At 43.2% G+C, this 25,897-nt stretch overlaps 3 protein-coding genes across 4 annotated transcripts; 2 read left to right on the top strand and 1 right to left on the bottom strand.

Annotated features, from left to right (window-relative positions):
• Positions 1 to 3,687: 3,687 nt before the first annotated feature.
• On the top strand, positions 3,688 to 5,890 carry LOC126603912 (uncharacterized). The gene is made up of 3 exons (XM_050270946.1): positions 3,688 to 4,403; positions 4,490 to 4,965; positions 5,046 to 5,890. Exons 1-3 carry the CDS (start codon positions 3,779 to 3,781, stop codon positions 5,697 to 5,699), a joined length of 1,755 nt encoding a protein of 584 aa, XP_050126903.1. The 5' UTR covers positions 3,688 to 3,778; the 3' UTR covers positions 5,700 to 5,890.
• Positions 5,891 to 13,257: 7,367 nt separating this feature from the next.
• LOC126603913 (uncharacterized) lies at positions 13,258 to 18,272 on the top strand. Of its 2 annotated transcripts, none has more exons than XM_050270949.1 (4): positions 13,258 to 14,029; positions 16,102 to 16,710; positions 16,853 to 17,028; positions 17,412 to 18,272. In XM_050270949.1, the coding sequence occupies exons 2-4, from the start codon at positions 16,160 to 16,162 to the stop codon at positions 18,008 to 18,010; spliced, it is 1,326 nt and encodes a 441-aa protein (XP_050126906.1). In that variant the 5' UTR covers positions 13,258 to 14,029; positions 16,102 to 16,159; the 3' UTR covers positions 18,011 to 18,272. The 2 variants fall into 2 exon arrangements, with proteins under 2 accessions (XP_050126906.1, XP_050126905.1); XM_050270948.1 differs by lacking the exon at positions 13,258 to 14,029 and adding an exon at positions 15,067 to 15,684.
• Positions 18,273 to 18,534: 262 nt separating this feature from the next.
• On the bottom strand, positions 18,535 to 21,392 carry LOC126603926 (NEDD8-conjugating enzyme Ubc12-like). The gene is made up of 6 exons (XM_050270962.1): positions 21,190 to 21,392; positions 20,384 to 20,491; positions 19,625 to 19,733; positions 19,202 to 19,280; positions 18,968 to 19,084; positions 18,535 to 18,871 (listed from the first exon to the last, which is right to left on the bottom strand). The coding sequence occupies exons 2-6, from the start codon at positions 20,484 to 20,486 to the stop codon at positions 18,734 to 18,736; spliced, it is 546 nt and encodes a 181-aa protein (XP_050126919.1). The 5' UTR covers positions 20,487 to 20,491; positions 21,190 to 21,392; the 3' UTR covers positions 18,535 to 18,733.
• Between the last annotated feature and the right edge of the window lie 4,505 nt (positions 21,393 to 25,897).

Below are 25,897 nucleotides of genomic sequence, written 5' to 3' on the forward strand. Positions count from 1 at the left end.
CACCAGAAATCTTCGACAGATTGCCCGTAATTTCCGCAAAGCTGATTGTGCATGTGACAGGTGTTGACGAGGCTGCAAAAGCAGGTGCTTCTTCGATTTCTGAGATCGGCCCTCGTGGTCTCTGAGCAGCACAGCTTTTGAGAAAGCAAACGCCTCTTCGATTTCTGAGATCGGCCCTCGTGGTCTCTGAGCAGCCCAGCTTTTGAGAAAGCAAACGCCTCTTCGATTTCTGAAGCTCCGTCGAGTGCAGATTTTTATAGAGGCTGGCATTAAGTTCCACAGCACACTTGAATCTCTACCAGTAGAAGCTCATTTCTTGCACTTCTAAGATCTTGATTTGTCTGACCTCTTCCTTCTTCAACACATTTGAAAATGTCTGGACCCTCCGACCGTCGTTTTGACTTGAACCTTGGAGAAGAGACAGCCACGCCTTCTCCAGACAACATATGGCGCCCATCCTTCATATCCCCTACTGGTCCTCTTACCGTTGGGGATTCTGTGATGAAGAATGATATGACCGCTGCAGTGGTGGCCAGGAACCTTCTCACTCCCAAAGATAACAGACTACTTTCCAAACGGTCTGATGAGTTGGCTGTTAAGGACTCTCTGGCTCTTAGTGTTCAGTGTGCAGGTTCTGTGTCTAATATGGCCCAACGCCTATTTGCTAGAACCCGCCAAGTTGAATCATTGGCTGCTGAAGTGATGAGTCTCAAACAGGAGATTAGAGGGCTCAAGCATGAGAATAAGCAGTTGCACCGGCTCGCCCATGACTATGCTACAAACATGAAGAGGAAGCTTGACCAGATGAAGGAATCTGATGGTAAGGTTTTACTTGATCATCAGCGGTTTGTGGGTTTGTTCCAAAGGCATTTATTGCCTTCGTCCTCTGGGGCTGTACCTGGTAATGAAGCTTCAAATGATGAACCTCCAATGCCTCCTCCTTCTGGGGTTTTGTCAAGTACTGAGGCTCCGGATAACCACCCTCCGGTGCTTTCTCTTTCTGGGGCTCTACCGACTGCTGAGACTTCCCCTAAGCAACCTTTGTGAAGGCTCCCTTTTGTTTGTTTATTTTGACTCATGTATATGTACATATTTGTGGCTTATCGAAAATATTAATAAATAAGCTTTGCTTCATTTCAACATATTGTGTTAAATACACCAAAGCCTTCTTCATAAAGTTCTTTGAATTTTTGCTTTTGTTGAAACCTGTATTGTTGAAGCTTTGTGAGTGAAGCATGTAGTTTGAGGTAGTGTTCCCTTAATTTCCCGAGTGAGGAAAACTTCTCGGTTGGAGACTTGAAAAATCCAAGTCACTGAGTAGTCACGAACTTTTGAGTACCAAGGCGTAATAGCATATGGTGGGAGTCCCCCAAGTCTCTAGTCGAGGGAGTGGACGAATGAGGTGTCTTGCTAATAGTCCATGTCGTAAGTACCAAAACTTCATTCTTTTGTTTTCTAAGTGGTAGCCCCGGACTTTTTCTTCATATATTTTGTTTATGAAGGTTGCTAGGCCCGAATAAGTGGAATTGCAGAAGGTGTAACGGTTGGTAGCTGTTTTATGGAAAGCCATCTGACTACGATAGTCTTGCACAGGATGACTATAGGGAGATACACACACATACTGCTATGATAGAGGGTGTAACCGTTGGTGCATTACAATCATAATGGAAGCATCACAATGATGGAAGCATCACAATGATGAAAGCATCATAATGATGAAAACACCATAATGATGAAACATCATAATGATGTTTCTTTGGTGGAATTGTTTTTCATTTCCCCTAACACCCTGAATTGGTTTTCAATATAAGACCATCATCTGTAGCTCGAATCACAAAGTTGTCTTCATGAAAGTTGTTCTTTAATTCCTTAACTACAACATATCCAAATTTGAGAGCCATCAGATCAGTACAACTCTAGAAATTCAGGTACGACGAGTGATTGTTCATCATTTGTCTGTCAACACGTCAGACCTGTTGTGAGCTTCAAAAACTCCATTTTCTCTTGCTTAGATCAACATACTTTCTTCATCGAAGTTGTTCCTTAACTTGTGAACTACAACATATCCAAAATTGAGATCCCTCGGAGCTGTATAACTCAAGAAATTCAGGTATGATGAATGACTGGTTATTCTTTTTCTGTCAACCCGTCAGATTTGTTGTGAGCTTCGAAACTCCATTTTCGATTGTTCAGATCAGCATGCTTTCTTCATTGAAGTTGTTCCTCATTGTCTCTTTCATAACATATCAAAAATTCAGAATGAACTAATGGTTAAATATTTCCAGATCTTCGAAACATCACAGCAGCTTCGAAATCTGCAAGAATCCGACTGTCATGCTTGGAGCTTCAACACTTTAATTTCCGTGGCTCAAACAGAAATGGTTCCTTCTTGAAAGTTGTTCATCTGCTCAAGAACTAGAGGGTGTCCAAAATTCAGCTCCATTGGAGAAAAGCAGCAGCTGCAAAAATTTGATAGAGAAAAGGAGGCGAAGCTTTGTTGGATTTCTAGGCTGGGGAAGATTCCAGTTTTTGTAGCAACTTCAGTACTGGTGAATTGCTTGTATTTTTGTCCATAACTAAATTTTGGACTTTGAAGTATTATTTGATCTATCATAATATGTTTGGGAACATATATAAGTGAACAAATAAGAAGGAAAATTTTGGGCCCTTGTGGGTGTAAAACAAAAAATGTTTATGTTTACCCAAGTGTTTTTGTACAAGTTCAAGGGCATCTTGGGTTTTGTGAACAAAATTTGTTTATTTGGAGCAAGGTTTTGTGTTGAAGCTTTCTAGGTGAAGCTTTGATGGTGAAGCTTTGATGGTGAAAGTATGTAGAGGGAGCTTTCTAGGTGAAGCTTTTTTAGGTGAAGCTTTTTTAAGTGAAGCTTTTCGGGTGAAGTTTTTTGGGTGAAGCTTTGTGGGTGAAGCTTTTTAGGTGAAGCTTTGTGGGTGAAGCTTTTGTAGGTGAAGCTTTGATGGTGAAGCTTTGTAGATGAAGCTTTCTAGGTGAAGCTTTGATGGTGAAAGTATGTAGAGGGAGCTTTCTAGGTGAAGCTTTTTTAGGTGAAGCTGTGTAGGTGAAGCTTTTTTAAGTGAAGCTTTTCGGGTGAAGTTTTTTGGGTGAAGCTTTGTGGGTGAAGCTTTTTAGGTGAAGCTTTGTGGGTGAAGCTTTTGTAGGTGAAGCTTTGATGGTGAAGCTTTGTAGATGAAGCTGTTTTTTTTTTTTTTTTTTTTTTTGGGCGCTTGACACGGTCTTCATTTGCTTGTTTTGTAGTGATTGTGGAAGACGGATTGCTTTCTGATTGAGAAGGGTTCCGGCATCGCTTTGCACCATCTTCATGTGGGTAATATAGGAACTTCCTTATGTTTTGATCATGCATGTAGTGATAGAATTTGTTTCTTCTTATTGTAGATGTCAGAGCCTGGAAGTTCTAGTGATGAGGGCTCTTCTAGCTTTAGCTCTAAGTCTGAGTCTGCAATGTCGGAGTCTTCAGGGTCTTTGTTAGAGTCCTGTACTAGAGAAACATTGGATGATCTTCCCAACCGTCGAACTTTAGCTATTGCTAGTTCTTCCTCCATGGCGTTGGGTGAGGGGGTTGTTTTTGATGCCATACCCATAGTTCGCTCTGAGTTCACAGCAGACCATCTAAAGAATAACTTGTTAAATAATGAGAAGCAGGTTGAGGCACTAAGGCAGTCATGTAATATCCCTCGTAGTGTAGGGATACGCTTGGTACATGATGAAGAATGGCCTTCTGAGCCTCCCCAGGGTCATGTTATGTTCTACACCCAGATATTACTGACTTTAGGGGTGAGACTACCTTTACATCCGTGGTTGCAAAAGATGTTATCTTTGATCGGATATGCACCTGGGCAACTCAATCCTGGTTTCTGGGATACTTTGATTGGATTTTATACCATTTGGATGGAGTGTGGGTTGTGTGAGCCTTCCTTCCATCAGTGGCGTTACTGTTACAAGATGCGCCCAGCAAAATCATGCACTGGTTATGCCGAGTGTGCATGTCGGAGTGAGAGAGAGCGTATTGTGTATGGTAAGAAAAAGGCATACTACACATGGAAAAACCGTTGGTGCTTTCTGTATAATGATTGGGAGTATGATAAGGGTGTCACGCCTGAGCGACGTGTGCTTACTCACTTCCAGACTGTAGGTTGTAACGTATCAACCGTTCGTACTATTTGCTATTTGTTGTGGTCTTTTCTTGCTTCTAACACTTTGTTTCATGTAGTGACGCGGGGCACCATCCAACTGTTTGGGCAGGAGCTATCTGACATAGAGAAGGTGTTGAGGGTGCCCAAAGAGGATAGACACTTAAGCAAGCTACGACCCTTATTTCGTTGGTACGGTTTCCAACCCTTAGTTTCCGAGAGCCAGGGACGATCGAGTAAGTTGTATCCTTCATGTAAACTTAGCTCAATTCCTTACTTTATTTGGAAAGTTGTATTTCTTATTTTGATTTTCCTTATGCAGTGGAGAAGGTAAGCAAGAAAACAGGGACTAGCACCCATAAAAGGAGAGCACCAGTGTTAGTTCCTTCGGAAGACATCCTACCGCATAAGAAAATTCATAAGTTCCGAGGGGAACCATCCGTTAGACCTAAGTCCCAAGATGGGGTCCTTAAGGGGCCTGCCTTTAGGAAGACTGGAGTCGAGGCCGTTGAAAATGCTGCTGCCGTAGTTGTAGGAGAAGGGAGCCGACTGTTGCCTCCTCCTCTTACTATGGAGCACACTGTCCAGGAAAATGATCCCGGTTCCCGCCATGAGGGGAAAGGCAAGGAAAGAGCTGGCAGTGTCCCGTGGAAGGACTTGAGGATTGCCACGCGGCCAAAGGATTTTGGGGATATCAACAATTGCTTGGCAGGGCGTCGATTCGCCTTCGATGAGCTCGAAGAGCCCTTAGCTAAGGATGAATCGGATTACGACCGGATGTTGAAGTTGTCTTCATATGTGAGTGTTACTTTGTCATTTCCTTACTTTTTCCTCTTTATTATCATTATTTAGGTAGTGATGATCGTCTTGCCATGCAGGTCATGGCCGAGTATCACGACAGACTGCAAGAGGTTGAGCGGTACAAGGCAAAACTGAAGGAGAATAAGCAGCTTGTGGACGAGGCCCGAAGGAATAAGGGACTTTTGACTCAGGCTCTCCAACTGAAGGACGAAACCATGGAGAGCTTGAAAAGGCGAAATGGTGAGAACCTAAGGCTTAAGAAATTGTTTGAGGCAACTAAAAAACAGTTGGAGGTGGCTACCTTGGAGGTATCCAAGGTTAGGGGAGAATTGGATGGTGCCTTAGTTGAGATTTCTGAACTGGAGAAGAGCATTCCAACTGAAAGGGAGGCTGCTGTGCAAGAATACTTAAGTTCTTCGACCTTTCATCTTGCTATTAAACCCCACTGTGCTCAAGAAGCTCGCTTTGAAAAAAGGAAATGGATGGCCGTCCTTGATCGTTATGATGATGGGAGCATTCTTCGAAAATACCACGAAGATATAGATGAGCATCATCGAAAGGGCGAGACATTTGTCCTTGCTGTTGATCCTAGCAGCGAAGATGAGTCTGATAATGAAGGTAGTGCTGATGCACAGACTCAGCATGGTGAAAAGGGTCTTGGGGATGCAGAGGATGATGGTAGGACGCGGAGTGATACTGCCAGGGGTTCGGCTTCAGATGAGAATGAATAGCAGTGTCTTTACTATCTGCATGTATTCTGGATGTAGTAGTCTGATGTGTGTATAACATGTGCCCATGTTATAAGCTTGAGAGTTTTGGATTTTAGGTGTTTATGAGTGTTTGCACTATTATTAATGCATGTTTGGCTATGTATGAATAGATCTATTGTTTGGATATAAGCCCTTGTTTGGTTGTTCCTTTCTTTGTATAGTCTTGTCGACACATACTTAGATTTTGTTTCGTGTTGGATATATCTGCTTTGAGGTTTCAACACTTGAGTGTTCCATTGCTAGGAATGTAAAAGAGTGAGGGCTGAGTTGGCTAAATTACCTCTTTATTGAATTCATTGCCAAATGGCCTTCATTACATAGGATGCCGAACGGCTATAGCTCAACACTTGTACATCGTGAGTCTATTTGTAGTAGTACTTCAAGTGATCAGCGTTCCATGGATGGCCAAGGGTCTTGCCATCGGAGCTTCTAAGTGTGTAAGAGCCAGGGCCACTGATGCCAATGACTTCATACGGTCCATCCCAGTTTGGACTAAGTGTGCCTTCACTCGGGACTCTGTCGCAGAGTAATCTTTTCTTTAAGACCCAGTCTCCTATTTTGAAAGAACGAGGCTTGACCCTAGAGTCATAATAGTTGGAGATGCGCTGCTTGTAGGCGACATTCCTCAAGTGAGCTTGGTTTCTGTGTTCCTCGACTAAATCCAAGTTGAGGGTGAGTTGTTTGTCATTTTCACTTTGAATGTAGTTCTGGACTCGGAATGTTGCTTGCTCGAGCTCAACAGGGACAACCGCCTCTGTGCCAAAGGCAAGTGAGAATGGAGTTTCTCCTGTTGAAGTCCGATATGAAGTGCGATATGACCAAAGAACTTGGGGTACAAATTCTGGCCAACAGCCTTTAGCTTTGTCCAAGCTGGTTTTCAAAGTGCGCTTGATTATTTTGTTGATGGCCTCAACTTGTCCATTAGACTGGGGATGAGCTGGAGAGGCAAAGCATAAGTTGATGTTGAACTTAGAGCAGAACAACCTGAACTTCTTGTTGTCAAACTGTCGCCCATTGTCAGTGACTATCGTATTGGGAATGCCGAATCTACAAAGGATGTTCTTCCACACGAAGTCTTCTATCTTTGCCTCAGTAATGGTTGCCAAGGGTTCTACTTCGGCCCACTTTGTGAAGTAGTCCACTGCAACGACTGCGTAACAGACTTTGCCCTTCCCTGCCGGCATTGGGCCGATCAAATCAAGTCCCCACTGGGCGAAGGGCCAAGGGCTGATCATAGGAGTAAGAGGCTCTGGAGGGGAATGAGGAATAGTTGCATATCGTTGACATTTGTCACATGAGCGGGATACTTTGATGGCATCCTGGTGGAGTGTTGGCCAGTAATATCCTTGGCGAAAAGTCTTGTGTGCTAGGGACCGAGATCCAGCATGATCTCCACAGACTCCCTCATGTATTTCCCGAAGGACGATTTCCGCCTCGGCAGGCGTAAGACACCTTAAGTATGGCAGGCTAAAACCTCGCTTATAGAGTTGATCATTGATGATCAGGTAGCGGGTAGACTTGTATCGAATTTGCTTAGCCTGGACTTTATCATTTGGGAGGGTGCCATGAGCAAGGAAATTATAGATCGGGGTGATCCAACTATCCCCCTGTTGTAAGTTGCATACTTCTGCGGCCATGGTGCTTGGTGTTGCCAACAGTTCGACATGAATTTTTCTTCCAATCTTGTCTTCCACAGCCGAGGCGAGGCGAGCCAGGGCGTCTGCATGACTGTTTGCCGCTCGAGGAACTTGGGTGATCTGGTAGTGGAAGTGCTTGAGCAAAAGTTGTGTTTGCGTAAGATATGCTGCCATGGAGCTGTCCTTAGCATCAAAGTTGTTGGTAACCTGGTTGACCACCAATTGGGAGTCACTGAAAATATCAATTTGTTTAACCCCGAGGTGTTTAGCCAAACGTAATCCTGCTAGAAGGGCTTCATACTCGGCCTCATTATTTGATGCCTTGAATTTGAAACGAAGAGCATACTCCATTGCTACTTTGTCGGGTGTAGTCAAGACTAGTCCCGCTCCACAGCCCTGTTGGTTGGATGAGCCATCAACATACAGACTCCATGCTGGGGTTGTTGGTTCTATCTTCTGAGCTTCCGGGGGTAATGAAGCCACTGCTTCAGGTGTAGAAGCAATGTCAACCGGATATGTGAAGTCGGCAATGAAGTCTGCCACTGCTTGGCCCTTCTCAGCTGGCTTTGGTTGGTAGGAGATGTCAAACTCACCCAACGCTATTGCCCATTTGATCATTCGCCCTGAAGTGTCAGGACTTTGGAGTATCTGTCGAAGAGGATAATTGGTAAGCACGATGATGGAGTGCGCTTGGAAGTAAGCGCGGAGTTTTCGAGCAGACATGACCAATGCCAGAGCCAATTTCTCAATGTTAGAGTACCGTGTCTCCGCATCTTGTAAGGCTTTGCTAGCGTAGTAGACAGGTCGCTCAATATTCCCATCCTTTCGAATGAGAACGGAACTTACGGCTGAAGCTGATACCGATAGGTAGATAATGAGAATGTCTCCTACCTCGGGCTTGGAGAGTAGAGGGGCTTTACTCATGTACTCCTTGAGGTTTTTGAATGCCTCGGCACATTCATCAGTCCATGTAATGTACTTCCTACTTCCCTTAAGTGCTTTAAAAAAGGGAGCACATTTGTCTGTGGCCTTAGAAATGAACCTGGTTAAGGCTGCCACCTTGCCAGTAAGGCTCTGGATGTCCTTTGAAGTTACCGGTTCCTTCATGTCGAGGATTGCTTTGATCTTCTCGGGATTAGCTTCAATGCCTCGTTGGCTAATCATGAAACCTAAGAATTTGCCAGAGCCTACGCCGAAGGCACATTTGTTGGGGTTTAACCTCATTCGATACCTCTTCAAAATAGTGAAAGTTTCAGATAGGTTGGTGATGTGTTGGTCAGCATGTTTGCTCTTGACTAACATATCATCAACGTAAACTTCCATGCTCTTCCCAATCTGCTCGGCGAACATTGAGTTGACTAGTCTCTGATAAGTCGCTCCTGCATTCTTTAGGCCGAAAGGCATGACTTTATAGCAGTATAGTCCTCTGTCGGTAGTGAAGGCTGTGTGTTCTTGATCCGAAGGGTTCATGAGGATTTGGTTGTATCCTGAGTAAGCATCCATGAAGCTCAGGAGTTCACACCCGGCCGTAGAGTCTATAAGTCTGTCAATAAGAGGAAGAGGGAAGCTATCTTTCGGACACCCTTTGTTTAAGTCGGTGTAGTCAACACACATTCTCCACAAGACCTTTTGAAGCAAAAGACTTTCTTTGGTCGGATTTTTCTTAACAAGGACCACATTTGCTACCCATGTCGGGTAATTGACTTCGCGGACAAAGCCTATGCCTTTGAGTTTTTCAACTTCTGCTTTCATTGCCTCGTATCGTTCAGCGTCATAAGATCTTCGCTTCTGTCTCACCGGCTTGATCTTGGGGTCAATACTCAAACGATGACAGATGACATCGGGAGAGATGCCTGGCATGTCCTCGTATGACCAGGCGAAGACTTCAGTGTTCTCTTTCAAAAAAGATATCAATGTTAACCGAAGGGGTGGTGACAATGTGGTGCCAATCTTCACCATGCGATCTGGATAATCTCTTGAGATAGGTACCTTCTCCAACTCTTCAGCAGGTTGGGCTTGCTGGGTGAAAGAGTCATCTCGAGGATCATCGGGTTGATTGTTGCTATCAGGAAGATCCAAGTTCGCTTCATCTAGGCTGGTCTTTGTGACTTGGTCATGTACAGACAGGGTTTCCTTGGATCCGGGCAAGTGTTGTTGCTTAACTGAAGTGTTGTAACATGATCGTGCACTAAGCTGATCTCCTCTGATGTAGCCGTTGCCATGGGGGGTTGGAAATTTCATCAACAGCATATGCGTGGATACCATAGCCTTGAGATCATTGATGCCTGTGCGCCCAAAGATGACATTGTATGCCGTTGGGCAGTCAACCACTAGGAAGTTAGTGGTAATGGTAGCCGTGTAAGGGCCTGTACCAATAGTAAAGGGTAAATGTATGCTCCCTAAGGGTTGCACGATATCACCGGAGAAGCTTATCAGAGGAGAAATCGAGCGATCGAGCAAGTGTTCAGCTACACTGAGTGCCCTGAAAGCTTCGGCAAACATGATATTGACCGAAGCCCCCGTGTCTACGAGGATTCGTCGAACATCAAAGTTGGCTATGTGAGCTTCCACGATCAATGGGTCGTTATGAGGGTAGATGATGCCTCTTTCTTCCTCAGGGTAGAAACATATCGGATCCCAGTTAGGTTTTTGATACTTCCCTCCCCTGATGTCTTCCACGTGAAACACTTGGTGACCAGGCCTCAGACTTCGTTCACTGTTTTTCATGGCCCTATTGGAAGATTCAGATATGGGTGTGCCGCCGCTTATGGAATATATGACATTCACCTGGCGTTGGTTACGGTTATCCCTTTGAGGGTGAAGAAGGAATTGATCAATTTTTCCTTCTCGTGCCAAAGCTTCAATACGATCACGGAGGATGATACATTTCTCGCTATCATGGCCGTTATGCTCATGGTAGCAACAAAACATGCCCGCGTTATTCGGGGGCGTGTAATCTGGGTGCCTCGGCTTTGGCTTTGGTATCAGGTGAGCTATGCTGGGGTAAATGGCCGCGCATGTGGCATTCAAGGGCGTGTATGTCTCATACCTTGGGGTAGGGGGTATCTTGACGCGGGTTTGACCCACTGCATTGACTGCCTGGGGGCGAGCGTTATTGTGGCGATACCCTTGGTTATCGGGATAGTGTCCCTTACTCTTTTTACTGAAAGGAGAGTGGTGAGGATGGAAATCCTTCCTCTTGCCTTGAAATTGATATGTCTGTTGATTCGGTGAAGCATTATGCAAGGCATGGGGAGGTGCCACTGCTGTTTGGGAAGTCGAGGTCTTCTCATTTAGGTGAGTCTGGCTTCCACCTCCCACTTGTTGATAAAGGATGGTTGTAGGGGGTTTCTCCTGATATGTCTTTGCCTCGGCGGAGGCATGGTTATAAGCCTGCGCCATCACCTCAGAGTAAGTCTTCCAAGTATTGGCATTGATCATGTATTTAAAGAAACAATCACGTAGGCCTGCCGTGAAGGCTTTGAGGGCAGTCTTGTCGTCTGCCTCGGCACACCGGGAGTATTCATGGCTGAAGCGGCCAGCATACATACGTAATGATTCGTCTGGCTTCTGGCGGATAGTGTACAAGTCATCTGCAGAGTGCAAGCGATCGGTTTGGAAAATGTGTTGGGAAACAAATAGTTTCCTCAATTCCTCAAATGAGTCTACCGTCTCAGGTGTAAGACGACAATACCAATTTAGAGCTCCGCCAGAGAGGGTGGAGGGGAAGAGAAGACATCGCTCTTCGTCGGTGTGCATCCGGTATGCCATGGTGGACTCAAAGAGGTTAAGGTGCTCAATCGGGTCCTCTTTTCCAGTATAAAGTTGCAAGCCAAGCTTTTGCTTTGTCTTTGCTTGAAGGGGGGTGTTGAGGATCCTCCTTGTAAGAGGGCCAGGCCTGGGTTGGTTCCAGTCAGGTATTTCAGCCTGACGTTCAGCCTTCAGCTTGTTTACTTCCTCAAGGAGCTGCAGGACAAGGGGGTCCTGAGTGGAGTCGTGCACCACTGGAGCTTTCTTTCGTAAATCTCCATCTCCTCTTGGAATTAGGAAGGTTTGATCAAGGGCATGTGATTTTTCCCTGGACTCGCTGTACTGGCTTCCAGGGTATGTCTGTCGGAACACCTCTGAGTCCCCTGTACCCTCATGTCTCTCTAGGACTTGTTGCCCCTTCCCCAAATTGGTGGCCGGCTTGGGCCGTGGCAGGGGACCGAGTCTCTCAGAAATCCTTGGGTCATTAATCTTTGAGCTTATATGGATGGAATTCTCTCGACGTTGCTTCAGGAAATCCCGACAATCGCGAAAGACGGCTTTCGATCCTTCTGCCCCTTCAGCAAAGAGGTGTCTCCCTCCACTTCTCATGGTTCGGGTCGAAGCAACTGGGTTAAGAGAAGCCTCATGTTGATTATCAAGTCGAGGGGTAATCTGTTCCCTATCAGGGATATCTATGTCGAATGCATGTGACCCTCCATGTTGGAGGGCACCCAGTTGATGGTTGACTTCCACGGGGGCAACAAGCTCGCGTGTCTGAGCTTGCCTAGCTTCGTGGAGTGTCTCGAAGAGCTTCTCATATTGCTCCTGGAGGACCTCATTCCTCATTGCTATCTTGTTGTTCTGAGCTTCCAACTCATCGACTTTAGCTTGAAGAAGAACTCGTTTTCCTTCCTTCTTTCGTTGTTTCGCACTATGTGCAAGGGGGGTGTCATTCTGTGTGCTGTGGCTTCCTTCGCTTCCCATGTTGGAGAGGGATGCCTGATCAAAAGAAAGTGTACGAATGATAGAAACCAGCTTGACACAGCTGAAGAGAGTAGGAATAAGTGTCGTTTCCCACAGACGGCGCCAAATGTTGATGCACAAAATCAGCGAAGACTTTGGTACAACAGAAAGTGTCAGGTTTTGTGACCTTCGCTTGGTTGCTTCGGTCACTAGTGAGGATAAGTACGTAAATGAATAGAGACAGAGAAGCAAACACAGGATGTACGTGGTTCACCCAGATTGGCTACGTCCACGGAGTAGAGGAGTTCTTATTAGTAGTGAAGGGCTTACACAAGTACAAAGGATCAAGCTCTCAATTTAGTGAGTTCTTGTGAATGATTTAACACAAATGGCATTAGGCAATATTGTGGGGGAATGACCCCTATTTATAGAAAAACTTGTAGCTTTGTCACATTGACATGTGTCATGTTATGATTGGTTCTTGATGTCGACACGTGCTGCGCTCTGATTGGCTTCTAATCTTGACACGTGTCGAGTAGTGATTGGCCTCCTGGTCGGAGGGGAACTCTTCTGGGTCCTTGACAGTATAGCGTTGGCCGGTGCTCGGTAGTTTCGGGATTGGTCAAGTATGGTACAAACAGTGTGGAAGGAGTTCGTGAAGCTGAAATGCACAGGAAGGAAAAGAAGAGTCTGCAGAAGGACTTTCTGTTTGCTGGCCTGGGGATATGGTCTCGATGCTATTTGGCACCGTGAGATTCTTCATTTTGATCGTGTGCTGCAAAACAATGCCCTTCTCCCGTCAACACGATGGCTGTAGTGTATGAGATAGCACTGGCAACATGTCATCAGTTGAAATTCGGTGGAACTTAAAAGAGGCATCAACATATGGGCTTCATCAGTCTGAATGCTCGGATAAAAAGCTGCACAGTGCAAGGGCCAGACTAGGTATTCCGATGCGCTTGTAAACCAAGTTAACTGCATCAGCGTGGACGTTATGCTGATTAAATCGGATGGCAAAGCAGCAATCTTTGATTTCACACGCTTTGGAGTTCCCTTGATGGAACTGCAACGCTGCCGAGTTTCATTTTTCTTTTCTGCTTGTCAATTGTCATGCTACATAGGTTGCTTTTCAATATTGTTCTCTCTGCTGGAAGACTGCAAGTGCTGCTAATGAAGGACTTAAAACTACCTGTGAGGTGAGGGGATGGTCCCAATCTCGTTGCCTTTCTTTAATTTTTTTTCTTCTTCAAACTTGATTCTCTCAATTGTCTTCTGCACCCGCGCCACCAAAAATCTTCTCAGCATCAACTTTAATTTCTGTATCAACCTACTGATGAAACGCTTGGAGTGTATGAATACATTTCTAGTAGCTCAAGACTCCCTTATTAGATGTTTGACACTGTCTGAATGCTCTGTTTTAGTTTATCTCACTCACATGGCAATGCTTCCGCACTCAAAAACTCTGCTCCCTTGAAAAGGTTCCCTGATCTGTTTAGTAGGAAAAATATGTAGATAAAAACTTGTGAGGAGCATATATACCAACAAATTAAGCTTCATGCGAAACAACAAAGAAAATCAAGGTTACTTGCATCACAAATAGCTTAGATATTTAGGCTTACTATAAAATGATTCCTCGTGTCAAGATAGGTTGTGAGTTTAAACTATTACCTACTAATGATGCAACTGTTTGACTGACTCCATAATTTACATTGGAAATTTGGGTGTTTTGAGTACCCATTGGGTTCACTGTGGATATTTTCGAGCCTAGGCATTGTGTGTCTTGATCTCCGGCGAATTCAAGGGGTGCGGGTTCATGCTGGGTGGCTGGTGCTCTGGCGACGGAACAGGATGCCGGTGGTTGCTAGGTTTTTCTTTGTGTTTTGTTGCTTTGGGCTCCAATCCGGGTGATGTACTGGCCTTTTTCCTTCGACTGTTTTGAAGGTACATATTTTGCTTTGTACTTCGAATTAAAGAGAGAGTTCATCCCTAGGTACATGTCAACCCAAAGTTAAAGATGACACGTGACAATCTTTTTTCATGTCATAAATTTATCATATGCTAATTGTTTATTGTATGAGTTGTGCATTCTTTAAATACGTGACAAACATATATTGAAAATTAACGCAACTAAAACTAAAACTTTGTTGTATGAGGAATCTCTTGCCAACTGAGATAAGACAAAGTTGAAAAACGAAACTTGAAAACTCCCAAAAATTTAAGAGACAAATTTGTAATTTACTCACTAAGGCCTTCTACAGTAGACCAGAAAATTGAGTATAATGTCAATAATATAACAATCAAACTCCATTTAGGCCTGAAAATCTTAGTGCAATGAGAGTGATTCTTATTTTTTAGTACAAAATATTGAACTAATGAAGGTGATGCCAATATAATAAATGACAAGAGAAAAAAAGAGATCTAATTAATCATAAAATAGAGAGAAAAATGGATGAATTCCGCATTTAATATATAAAACTCAGTCATATCAAATTCACACTAATATAACAATGACAATAGTATAATATATGTTTTTTTTTTGTACATCGATATATTTTTACACTAAGAGGATAGAGATAAGGTTGTTGCTGGAGTTGGTGGCATTGGTGTTAACTTCTGACGACATGGTAGAAGGTAGTGGACAATGGGAAGAAGAAAAAAAAAATTGGATCGTTGTTGGACTCAAAAGGCTCTGATACCATAAACAAACTCAAGAACTGCAGGTTTTGTATCTTTGACAAGAGGGTTGTTTCACATCAACTTTGCATACCCAAGAAGACTTGGGTTGCGTATATTTATAGCCAACATACAGAACATACAAATTACATTTAGGGTTTGAAAACCCTAGTTACATAAAGTCCTAAGCCTATCCAACTCCGAAGAGAGAGGTCGTTGAAACCAAATACAAGACTTCAAACAAACAGTCTTTGAAACCAAATACAAGACTCCACACAAACTAACGACTTGGTCTAACACGGTTAAGCCATACAATGAACAACCTAATTTGATATTAAATTCGTCATGTATAAGATTCAAGTTTTACACCTCTCATAATACATGTTAAAATTTTAATGCATGATTATTATATATAGAGGTTACCCTCACCTAAACATGTGGAAGGCCTAATAATCAAAATATGAGACGCAGCCGATTTAGACAGATTCTTCCACCTCATAGTATTCAACGAAATTTTTTTTATTTTTTTTATCAACAGTATTCAACGATTTCACCAACGAACATTTAGAAAGGCGCGCGTTTTGAAAAGGACCTTAAAGAAATGTAATCATATCAATAAATCTGATCGTAAATATTGCAAAAACGTAAATGGCTAGATTCCCATGTTAGACATAATCTGTGAATATTCGTTTGGAAATTTGGTGTTGAGTCCGTCGGAGGTCAGATTGTCAAAGGCAAGTTGGGGTGCGTCTCAGATCCGCCGTAGACGCAGGGCTTGTCCTTTCGGTTTCCTTGGAGTTTGGGCTCGTGGGTTCTTAATTAATCATGTTTAAGGGACTTAAACGGGCATTAATCAGATTCCCATCATCTTATACTTGGTCTCGGTCGAAATCTGGTTTTTTCAGAAGTTTGCAAGCCATGAGGTGAGTTTGGTTCTTCCCACGTTGTTGCTGTTCCTTGAATTTTTCGAAAGTCGTTTCCTCTTTTCTGGGATTCATGGGTTATAAAGCATGTGTGTGTGTGTGTGTGTTTTCAGTCAATAGTTGCCTGGTTTTAGTTCGACGTTTCAGATCTGGCAAGCCACTCTAACTGTATTTACAACTATGAAGTGGATAACATTAATTGAAGTACATGACTTGGCATTGTTCTACTCGCCAATTGTAAATCCTTGATGTGGTTTTCAACACAATATATGTCCTAGTATGCTTGTATGCGTTCTTGATGGAAATGTACTGAAGAATTATGCTCTTGATGCAGCTGATTTCTGGGGCTTAGTTTCACATTGCATTGAGTCGTTGATTGTATACACTATATCGCGTTAATACGTTTTCTTTTCACAGGGCGAGAAAGATTTTTGGGATTTCTCTGTCTCTCATTCTGATCAATTTGGCTGCTATAATGGAGCGTGCTGACGAAAATCTTCTCCCATCTGTTTACAAAGAAGTCAGTGAGGCTTTCAATGCCGGGCCATCTGACCTCGGCTATCTGACATTCATTAGGAACTTTATACAGGGATTGGCATCTCCCCTTGCAGGTGTACTTGTTATTAACTATGACCGCCCTTCAGTTCTTGCAATGGGCACTTTTTGCTGGGCCTTGTCAACAGCTGCAGTGGGTGCAAGCCGGATTTTCTCACAAGTTGCATTCTGGAGGGCAGTGAATGGCTTCGGATTGGCAATTGTTATACCAGCACTTCAGTCTTTTATTGCTGATAGTTACAAGGATGGAGTGAGGGGGGCTGGGTTTGGGATGGTAAGCCTCGTTGGTTCCTTGGGCGGCATTGGAGGTGGTGTTCTGGCCACACTTATGGCTGGCGATCAATACTGGAATATACCGGGATGGCGATGTGCTTTCATTCTCATGGCATCACTAAGTTCTCTAATCGGGTTCCTTGTTTTTGCTTTTGTGATTGACCCGCGGAAGATAGTTTCTGACTTGAGTTCTGATAGGTATGAGATGATCATTTTATCACTTCTGCATGTAATTTCATTGATTATATCAGTTTCAAATCCCTGAACAAATTGTGAAGGAGTTCACTGGTGCGTTCTCCGTATCCATCTTATGTGATGATTTGGTTCCTTTATGTTGCAGGGAAGATTTGATAATTAAGGGACCTGCAAGTGCAGCATCAGTTTGGCTGGAGTCTTGGACAGCCATGAAGGCAGTTGTTAAAGTGCGAACGTTTCAAATAATTGTTTTGCAGGGCATTGTTGGCTCACTACCCTGGACTGCCATGGTGTTCTTCACAATGTGGTTCGAATTAATCGGTATGAGCTACTGAAAATTCTTTTCTTGCTTTAGATTATGCACACCATACTTCAAAAGTGGAATTGGAATGCTACTGTTAGCTTGTTATATGTTGTTTTGTTTCTCATTCCTAACAACTCGAGCATTTCGGGAGCAACAGTTTTCTGGCATGGAAATCAAAGGCCTAGATCCATGAGGTTTTTAGTTTGAAATTTCTCTTTCCTATTTCTCACTTATTGTAAATTTCTACGCATATATTTTTTTGATTTTGTAGCGTAATATATACTCTATACATCGGTGGAACTGCTTTTGGTTCACCTTCTACCTCTCATTTGTTTGCTGAACTACGAACTTTTAGCTTCTACTTTCATGACATATGACGTCTTCTAGTTCGTTTTGTTAGGTTTTGATCACAACAGTACAGCAGTACTCCTTAGTCTTTTTGCTGTTGGTTGTGCTATGGGGTCTCTTCTCGGTGGACTAATAGCAGACCGATTGTCACGAATCTACCGTCACTCAGGCCGTATCATGTGTGCGCAGTTCAGCGCCTTCATGGGCATCCCCTTTTCGTGGTTCTTACTCAAAGTCATCCCACAGTCAGTAGACAGCTATTACACCTTTGCAGTCACCCTCTTGCTGATGGGCCTGACTATCAGCTGGTGCGCTACCGCTGCAAATGGCCCTATGTTTGCCGAGGTTGTCCCTGTCAAACACCGAACCATGATCTACGCCTTTGATCGAGCTTTCGAAGGATCATTCTCTTCTTTTGCAGCACCCTTGGTCGGAATCCTTTCAGAGAAGATGTTTGGTTACGACGCAAAATCAGTGGATCCAATTAAAGGGTCTACGCGGGAGGCCTTTGCCTTATCTCAAGGGCTTCTTTCGATGATGGCGGTTCCGTTTGGTTTGTGTTGCTTGTTTTACACGCCTTTGCATCTGTTTTTCAGAAAGGACCGCGAAAATGCCAGGAACGCTAGTGTCAAAGAGGAAGAGATGAGGTGAGAACTCATTCCATAGTTTGAAGGAGCAACCAAGCGCATGAGATGAGACAACCATTTAGCCTCCCCAAGCCGCGGCAGTCCTGACCAGCTCGAGAAACTGCTTTGTGAAGCGATACTCCCTTACTTCGACACAAAGATTTTCGATAGCGAAGTAAATTTTTTTGAGATTGACACATTTGTAATGCTGATTAGGAAATAATGAAACCTGTTGGGTATATGCCTAGCCTTGTAATACATCGTCGCATCGAAACTTGTCGTGATTATCCCATGTCATTATCTTAAACAGGCTCATTAACAAGTAATGAAACTCGTTATGCTCCAAAACTGCTATCTGAAATAGCATATCGCCATTGAAATCCTGTCATCCAGGCGTTTTCCCAAATGCAGTATTGTATGCTCAACTCACTGCTACCACACTAGCATGTATACGGCAAACCACAACCGTATATACATGTGCGTATAATGTACGGTCACGTGACGTGATCAATTACTGTGAAAGTATTTTGTGTGTGAGTGAGAGATGCATTCAAGACAACAAGGCAATATTTAGACAAGACAAGATACTACAAAGCATTCCGAAAAGTTACTATGACGTACAATTTTAAGCCTCCAACTCAATTGATTGAAAAAGAAAATGCAATCTGCAACGAATATTACAACCACATTTGCATTTCGGACGTTGATAGTATGTCAATTGGCGCTCTTTGGTGCTACCAAACGAAATCTATGTGCACCGGGGGAACAAGGTTTGCCCCACATACCCACCGGCCATGGCCCTTCTTACATTAGATTCAAACATCTTTGGGTTGTCTCTCAACACTGCAGCTGCATCATGATTTAGTGGATCTTCATAATTTGGTTCCTGCAAATGATATTAAAGAGACAATAAGCGACATTCAGATACCAGATGGAAACAAATCACATAGGAATGGAGGACTACAATGAGAGTCATTAGTACCGTGAAGAGATGATATAGTCCATAAATGATAGTGTTTATATTGAGGACAGGTTTCCAATCTTCTCGTAGGATGTTGAGGCAAACATTTCCTTCCAAGTCAATATTCGGATGGTAGACCTGTGAGTGGTTTGTAGTACCAAGTACACAAAAATGTTTCATTTAAGCTATCAAATAGAAGAAAGGGGACGAATAAAGTTAAACAAAACTAGGTGAAATTTTTATTGGCAGCTTTACCTTGGTCTTACACTTGACTTTTGGTGCTTCATGTGGGTAGATAGGGGCAACTTGGAACGTAAACAAAAACACACCACCTCTGCAATAACAAATGGAAAGATAATGTAAAAAATGATTGCTATGCTAATTTTACAAGACATCAGAAACAATACATATATAATATGAATCCTTCCAACACCATTGCTTGTTGTGTCCATATTGACTTCGTCGCATGGTTAACTAAAACAATGGTTTGCAGGCACTCACAATGTCCAGTGTCTCACAATTGTAAATTCATGCACACGTATATTAACAGACATATTTGCGTGAGAAAGTGTTGTGTATGTGGAAACGAAAGAAGAAACCAGCTTCTCTTACAATTAAAAGGTGTCTAAAAAAAATACGTTCGTCAAACTTTTGCACACAATATGTAGAATTCCTTACTTGTAATATCCTTCATCAGGACGAATTGTAACCTCAAAGTTCATCAGCTCATCCTTGCCATCAGGATAATGAATGCTACAAGATTTTGGTAAATTCAGCTCAGACATATCTGCATCAGAAGCCACAAGAAGTAAGTTTTGTTTTTATTAAACGGATGGGTAAATTTAGAGAAACAATACAACTCCATACATAGTCAAAAAAAACCCAGTAAAAGTAATTCAGCATGAAAATAAGTTTAAAACGAGCATCCTTAACCAAATTATAACAAATTTAGAATTACATGTTAAATTCAATCAAGAATGCTAGAAAAGATTCAGTTGCCATTCCATTTGCTGATACTTTATAATCAGAAAGAAAAAAAAAATTATCTCAACTTCGTATATCAACCGAATGTGAGAAAAGATGAGACGTTAATCCATTTGCTAAAAACTGTTATGTTCAAAATTGGCTTAAAACTCCACCAACCTGAACACCTCTAAATAATTTTAATTATAGCGGAACCAAGGACCAAGGACCACTCATAAGCACCGTGGCTTAAAATTTTAAGTTCCAGTCCAGTCCAGGATACACTCAAACTCCTCATTAACCCAAAACATTGAACAAGTGAACCATCAACAGTACAGAAACCATCTAACGGAATTGATACATACTGCTTAACAATCAACAAACGCTTTTTCGAAAAGAATAATGAAAATGAGAAAGTTTCAATTACAATAATAAAACATATCAACCGATGCAATCATTAAATAGAAGGAAAACCTTTATTAAGACGCAATTTCCCAGCAGACTGCTTCGTAAATGGCGAGGCTCCAATGGCATTTTGTGCTCTCAGCTTTTCCTTTTCTTTGAATAGCCTAATCATGTCTCCTGAAAATGAAAACAGAAAAACACTATTACCCCCAAAGGGCCTAAATCTGTGACAGGGGAAAACAATGGCACAGAATACACAAGATAAATGTCAAGCGGATCAATACACTACATAATGTCGAAAATAACCAAACAAACATCAAATTGAGTACACAGCAAGCAAGAAAAACATAATCAAGAAACTATAAGAATTGTTATTCACTGGCGACTGGTCCGTTAATTCCTCCTTGTTGCCTTTGTTTTTGTTGTATTATTGTTTTTTTTCTGGACCCTTCAGGGTTAAAGGGCAATACTCAAAACCCTGTATCAAAGATGATAATATTCTCCAAAAAATTACAATCTCCTCCAAAATAATATCCCAAAAGTGATCAAACACTAACAAATTACTCCTTTTTATAATACCTTTTTCGAATTAAGTCCAGTTCTCTAGAAAATTCATATAAACAAGTATCATATATTTCTAAAGGGAAACAAAAATCAGATCTTTCTGGAAAACTAAAACCCAATAAGCCCCAAAAGTTTACAAACATAAACAAGCAATCAGATGCCAAAACCCAAGTGGCACAAATAATAAAATATCAAAAATTGGGGGGAAAAGGTGAATACTTAAGCACCTGATGGGGTTGCCGGCAAAATTTAACAAAGCGAAAGAAAAGAGACTTGCAGACATATAAATATTGCGATGGGTATATGCTGACCTGGTTGAGAAGAGAAGCTCTGCAAAAGAAGAGTTGAGGATGAGTGAGAAGTGAGGAGAGGGAGAGGGAAAGGGCAGATTTGGAAGGGAACGACCCGTCGTTTAGGGGTTTGGGGAACTATGGACGATTGATCGTCGTCTCCTCTCCCTGGGTTTATGCCTGACTTATTTATGGACTCAGATACGTTGGCTTTGGTGTTGCTTTATTTATACGCCGTCTCTTTACAGAATCCGGATAAGGAAATGTTTGACATGCGCTTGCTTTTTGGATGTAAAGAGTTTAATAATTAAATAACTGTTTTGGATATGGGTTATTATTCATGTCATATACAACTTGAATAAATTTCCGAAAATCCCGAAACAAACCAAACAAATCCCGATTTCAATAAAAAAAAAATCTCAAACCGAAATTCTCAAAAAATTTGGAATGTCATACTAAACCAATTCTAAACCATTCGGTACAGGATTTGGTATTACATATTTAATAGTTTGGGAATTTTGAATGGAACCAAAACTATATATATATTGGAGTAAATTGTACAAATGGTCCTTCAACTTTAATCAAATTGGAGCAATGGTCCCTCAACTAAAAATCCATTACCATTGGTCCCTCAACTTATCAAAATGTGTAGCTATAGTCCTTTTTATCAATTTTGTCAAAATTTTGTCAAAATAAGCTATGTTGGAATGACCATTTATATAATTAGGGTTCATTAACTCATCAAAGTGTATAATTATGGTTCTTTTTGTCAACTATGTCAAAAAATTTGTCAAAACGAGTTATATTGGAAGGACCATTGCTACAAGTGGATTAAAGTTAAAGGACCATTTCTCCACTTGAATTAAAGTTCAGGGACCAATGGTAATGGATTTTTAGTTGAGGGACCATAGCTGCACGTTTTGATAAGTTGAGGGACCAAAGGTAATGGATTTTTAGTTGAGGGACCATTGCTCCAATTTGATTAAAGTTGAGGGACCATTTGTACAATTTACTCTATATATTGCCATGGCAGATTGGCCAAAAAACTTGCAGAATAACACTGTAAGATCAATTTGCCAAAGGGCTTCGAATGGTAAAGTCACAAGTGTTGAAGAGAAACTGAATATGGTGGTGTTTGGGCCCAAAATAATAGTTTGGGCCGAGGGTAGAATCACTCTCGGCCCGAGAAGCCGTGCGACGAAAGGGTCAGGGAGCGTTCAGCTCATGGGCTTCCAAGCCTAAGTCGGTTAAATCAGAACGCAAGTCGAGTCTTAGTACAATAGGGACTCTCGACGAGATCAATAATCTAGAAAGCAAATCCGGCTCAGTTAAGGACTAGATTCGTAGTCCTAGCGGAGATAGGACTGATCGAGGGGATGTTAATCCGGAGAAGGAAACCTAGTCCGAATAGGATTGGAACTCGGGCTCGATGTTCTGCTACTATAAATACAAGACATTCAGCAACAGAGAAAGTCCCACAAAATCAATACAAAATTGCCCTGCGCAAACTCTCACAACTTGTGATTTTTCTTTTTCCTTTTTCGCTGACACATCTTCTGTTGGCATCAACAGCACTGTGGAAGCAACCGGTGATATCTTAAGTCGGCATAGATAGCTCTGTCACCGTAGAGTCAGTTGGTCTCGCAGTATCTTCCGTTGGCATCAACAGCACTGCGGCGAGAACGATTGATTACCTATCCAAGTCTCGGTCGAGAAGGGTTTCTAAATCCTTATTGGTCGAGGTCATCTCATCAGCCTTCTCGGCGAAGTGAGGTGTTACATTTATTACATTCGGCACATTGAAAGCCGAATTTGATATTGAACTTCGTAAGAATAGTAACCTTGTCTTCAGGTTCGAGAGCCCAAGAGGCCGAGACGTGTTCCTTTCTCGGCCGCAATCGCAAGACGCAGAAGTCAGTAGCGCGACCCAACGCAACATCAACAAATTTACTCCTCGGCCGAGCTCGGCCGACGAGTTGGCACGCCCCGCATTCACCGAATGACGTAGTTAGCTCATTAATTACTCGGCCTGCGCGCCACGTAGGCTTTGTAGTTTCTAGGGTCTACATTTTGGCACGCCCAGTGGGACCCAGTGCTAAACTACGAAGTTCATGCCAATTGAAACACGATCGGTAAAAAAGAAAACAACTATGGGAAAGTCGACAGCCGATTTGCCGAATCAGAGCCTCGGACAAAGCATGCCGCAGGCGCAGAATCCCCTTAGCGCTGTGACACCTGAGTCCACGAGCGCGACTCGCCGAGAGAGAGAAGTTAATCTCGGCGGTCAACTCCGTGGTTTAGAAATCCGTAATAGAAACACATGCATTCTCAATGAATGGATAGTAGAGGAGTGTGACGAAGATGGTGGTGAAGGATCTGACCCACCAACGAGGTCGTTTCTCCGAAAGCGACTAGACGAGCAGTCTCGGTCAGTCGAGCAGACGTTCAGTCGAGGCATTGACAAGCTGCATGACGCGATACTCAGTTCTAATGATCGACAAACCAGGCTGCTCGAAATGCTAGTCAGTACAGTTGGTGGCAGCAGGCCTTTCGATCTTCTCCAACATTGTCCACCAGGGAACAACCCAGTACCGATTGTACCGGCCGAGCCTATTCCTGCTGCGCTCAAACCAATTAACTTGGAAAAAGGAGGAGGGTCGAATAGTAGGTCAGACGGAACCGACCAGAGGATCGAAGCAACACCTGTTGATATGACCGAAGTTCAGCGGATGATCGACTCGGCCATGAAGAAAGGGCCGAAGTTTCCTAAGTTTATTCATCCGTACCCAGCTTACGTAGAAACGTTTGGATACCCGAAGGGTTTCAAGATCCTAGATTTTAGTCTTTTTGTCGGTGAATCGTCCCTGTCTTCGTTGGAGCACGTGGCTCGTTTCACCGCGCAATGCAGAGATGTTAATAGTGATTTCCACAAGTTACGGCTGTTCAATTTTTCGTTGACCGGCTCGGCATTTGCCTGGTACATCAATCTCCCTCCTAATTCCGTCCAAAACTGGGAGGAGTTGGTCGATAAGTTCCATGAGCTGTTTTATCGGCCGGGGATGGAGATGTCAGTCTCTTCATTAGCACGGATGGCTCAAGCATCTGATGAGTCACCAATGGATTATCTTACCAGGTTCAAATCAGCTAGGAATTGGTGCCGAGTGCCTTTACCCGAAGTCGAATTTGTCAGGCATGCTTTGAACGGCCTTGATGTTGAATACAAAAAGAAATTCTTGGGGGCAAATTTTCGGGATATGTACGAATTAGCCCAACATGTCGAGCAGTATGATTATTTGCTCCGCGAGGAAAAGACTTCGAAGACTCCAACTCGGGGAACGATTTACAAGAACCCTACTGTCAATTATGCATCGACCGAAGATGAATGTGTTAGTGTGGATGCGGCTGAGATAGTAATAGATAAGCCATACATTTGCAAGGCATTGACTCAGGTTGATTCTAGAGAAGCCAAAAGTCGCTCGGCCACTGAAGGAACATCGAAACCGTCAAAGGTTTATACTTTTGATATTACCAAGGCTGACGCAATTTTTGACCAACTGTTATCAGCAAAAATCATTAAGCTTCGGCCTGGTCATAACATTCCTAAGGCCGAAGAGCTTAAAGGAAAGGTGTATTGCAAATACCACAATTCGAGCAAACACACGACAAACAATTGCGTCGTATTTCGCGATAACGTCCAAAGCTGGATTGATAATGGCAAACTGAAGTTTCCCGAGAAGAGGATGAGTGTTGATACTGATCCGTTCCCCACGGCAACAGTAAACATGGTCGACGCGTACCTACCCAAGGACAAAGGGAAAGGCAAGGCTGAAGTGGTTGAGACACAACGCCTGCGGAATCAGAATGTTCGGCCACGGTTCATGGCCGATTTTCGTTCAAACAAACCACCTACGGCTTTAACGGGGCCCGCTATTGTCAAACCTATGATGGATTATAGCACCGATGAAGATAATGGGACGGCGGTTTTGTGCAGGAAATGTAGAGCGAAGGTCGACAGTGAACCAGAAGAGAAGCCTTCTTCGCAACCCGTGGCCGTAACTCGGCAAAAGATAGCCAATGAAGGCCAACATCATGGGGTTTTTGGGAGGCTCGGTCCTAAAGTACGGATGGAAGAGACACCCCCGGTCAGGCGGCGCCTCGATTTTGATGCTTCATTTTATGACGATGATTACTATAAGCGTAATTCTAGCAGTTCAGGATCATCGCGGAGCCAAAAGACCTTCAAGCCTCCCGAGCCTAGAGATCAACGTTGGTATACATACCATTCTTCGAAGGGCGTCTACACCGCGTTGTCCAAATCTCAGAAACGCCGGCATCAACGGATAGATTGCATGGCTCGCCGACGAGCAGCCCAAGAAACTTCGGCCCCTAAGTGGCGGCCGAAGGATACAGTTGCCACTGATGAGGAGCGACCACCTCCAGCAATTATGACAGAGTTGGCTCAGGGGAAACGGCTGGTCGATCAAGATGTCGAGACCATGTTTGAAGAAGCTGATAAACGGATCAAACTTCTCATTCGACCAGGGGAAATGAAGGCACGCCTTGGACATTTCAGGCAAGTGGCCGAAAGCAAATTATCCTCGCCAGTTATACAAGAGCCTTTGGTCAAAATTCGACGGAATTTGCATCCCCCGTTCCTTGGGGAGTCCTTGGAGTATATGCGAGAATTTCATAAGAATCATTCGGCCAACGATCTGTATGGTTTGCCGAA

This window comes from Malus sylvestris, chromosome 15, assembly GCF_916048215.2.
Source record: "Malus sylvestris chromosome 15, drMalSylv7.2, whole genome shotgun sequence".
Taxonomy (NCBI): domain Eukaryota; kingdom Viridiplantae; phylum Streptophyta; class Magnoliopsida; order Rosales; family Rosaceae; genus Malus; species Malus sylvestris.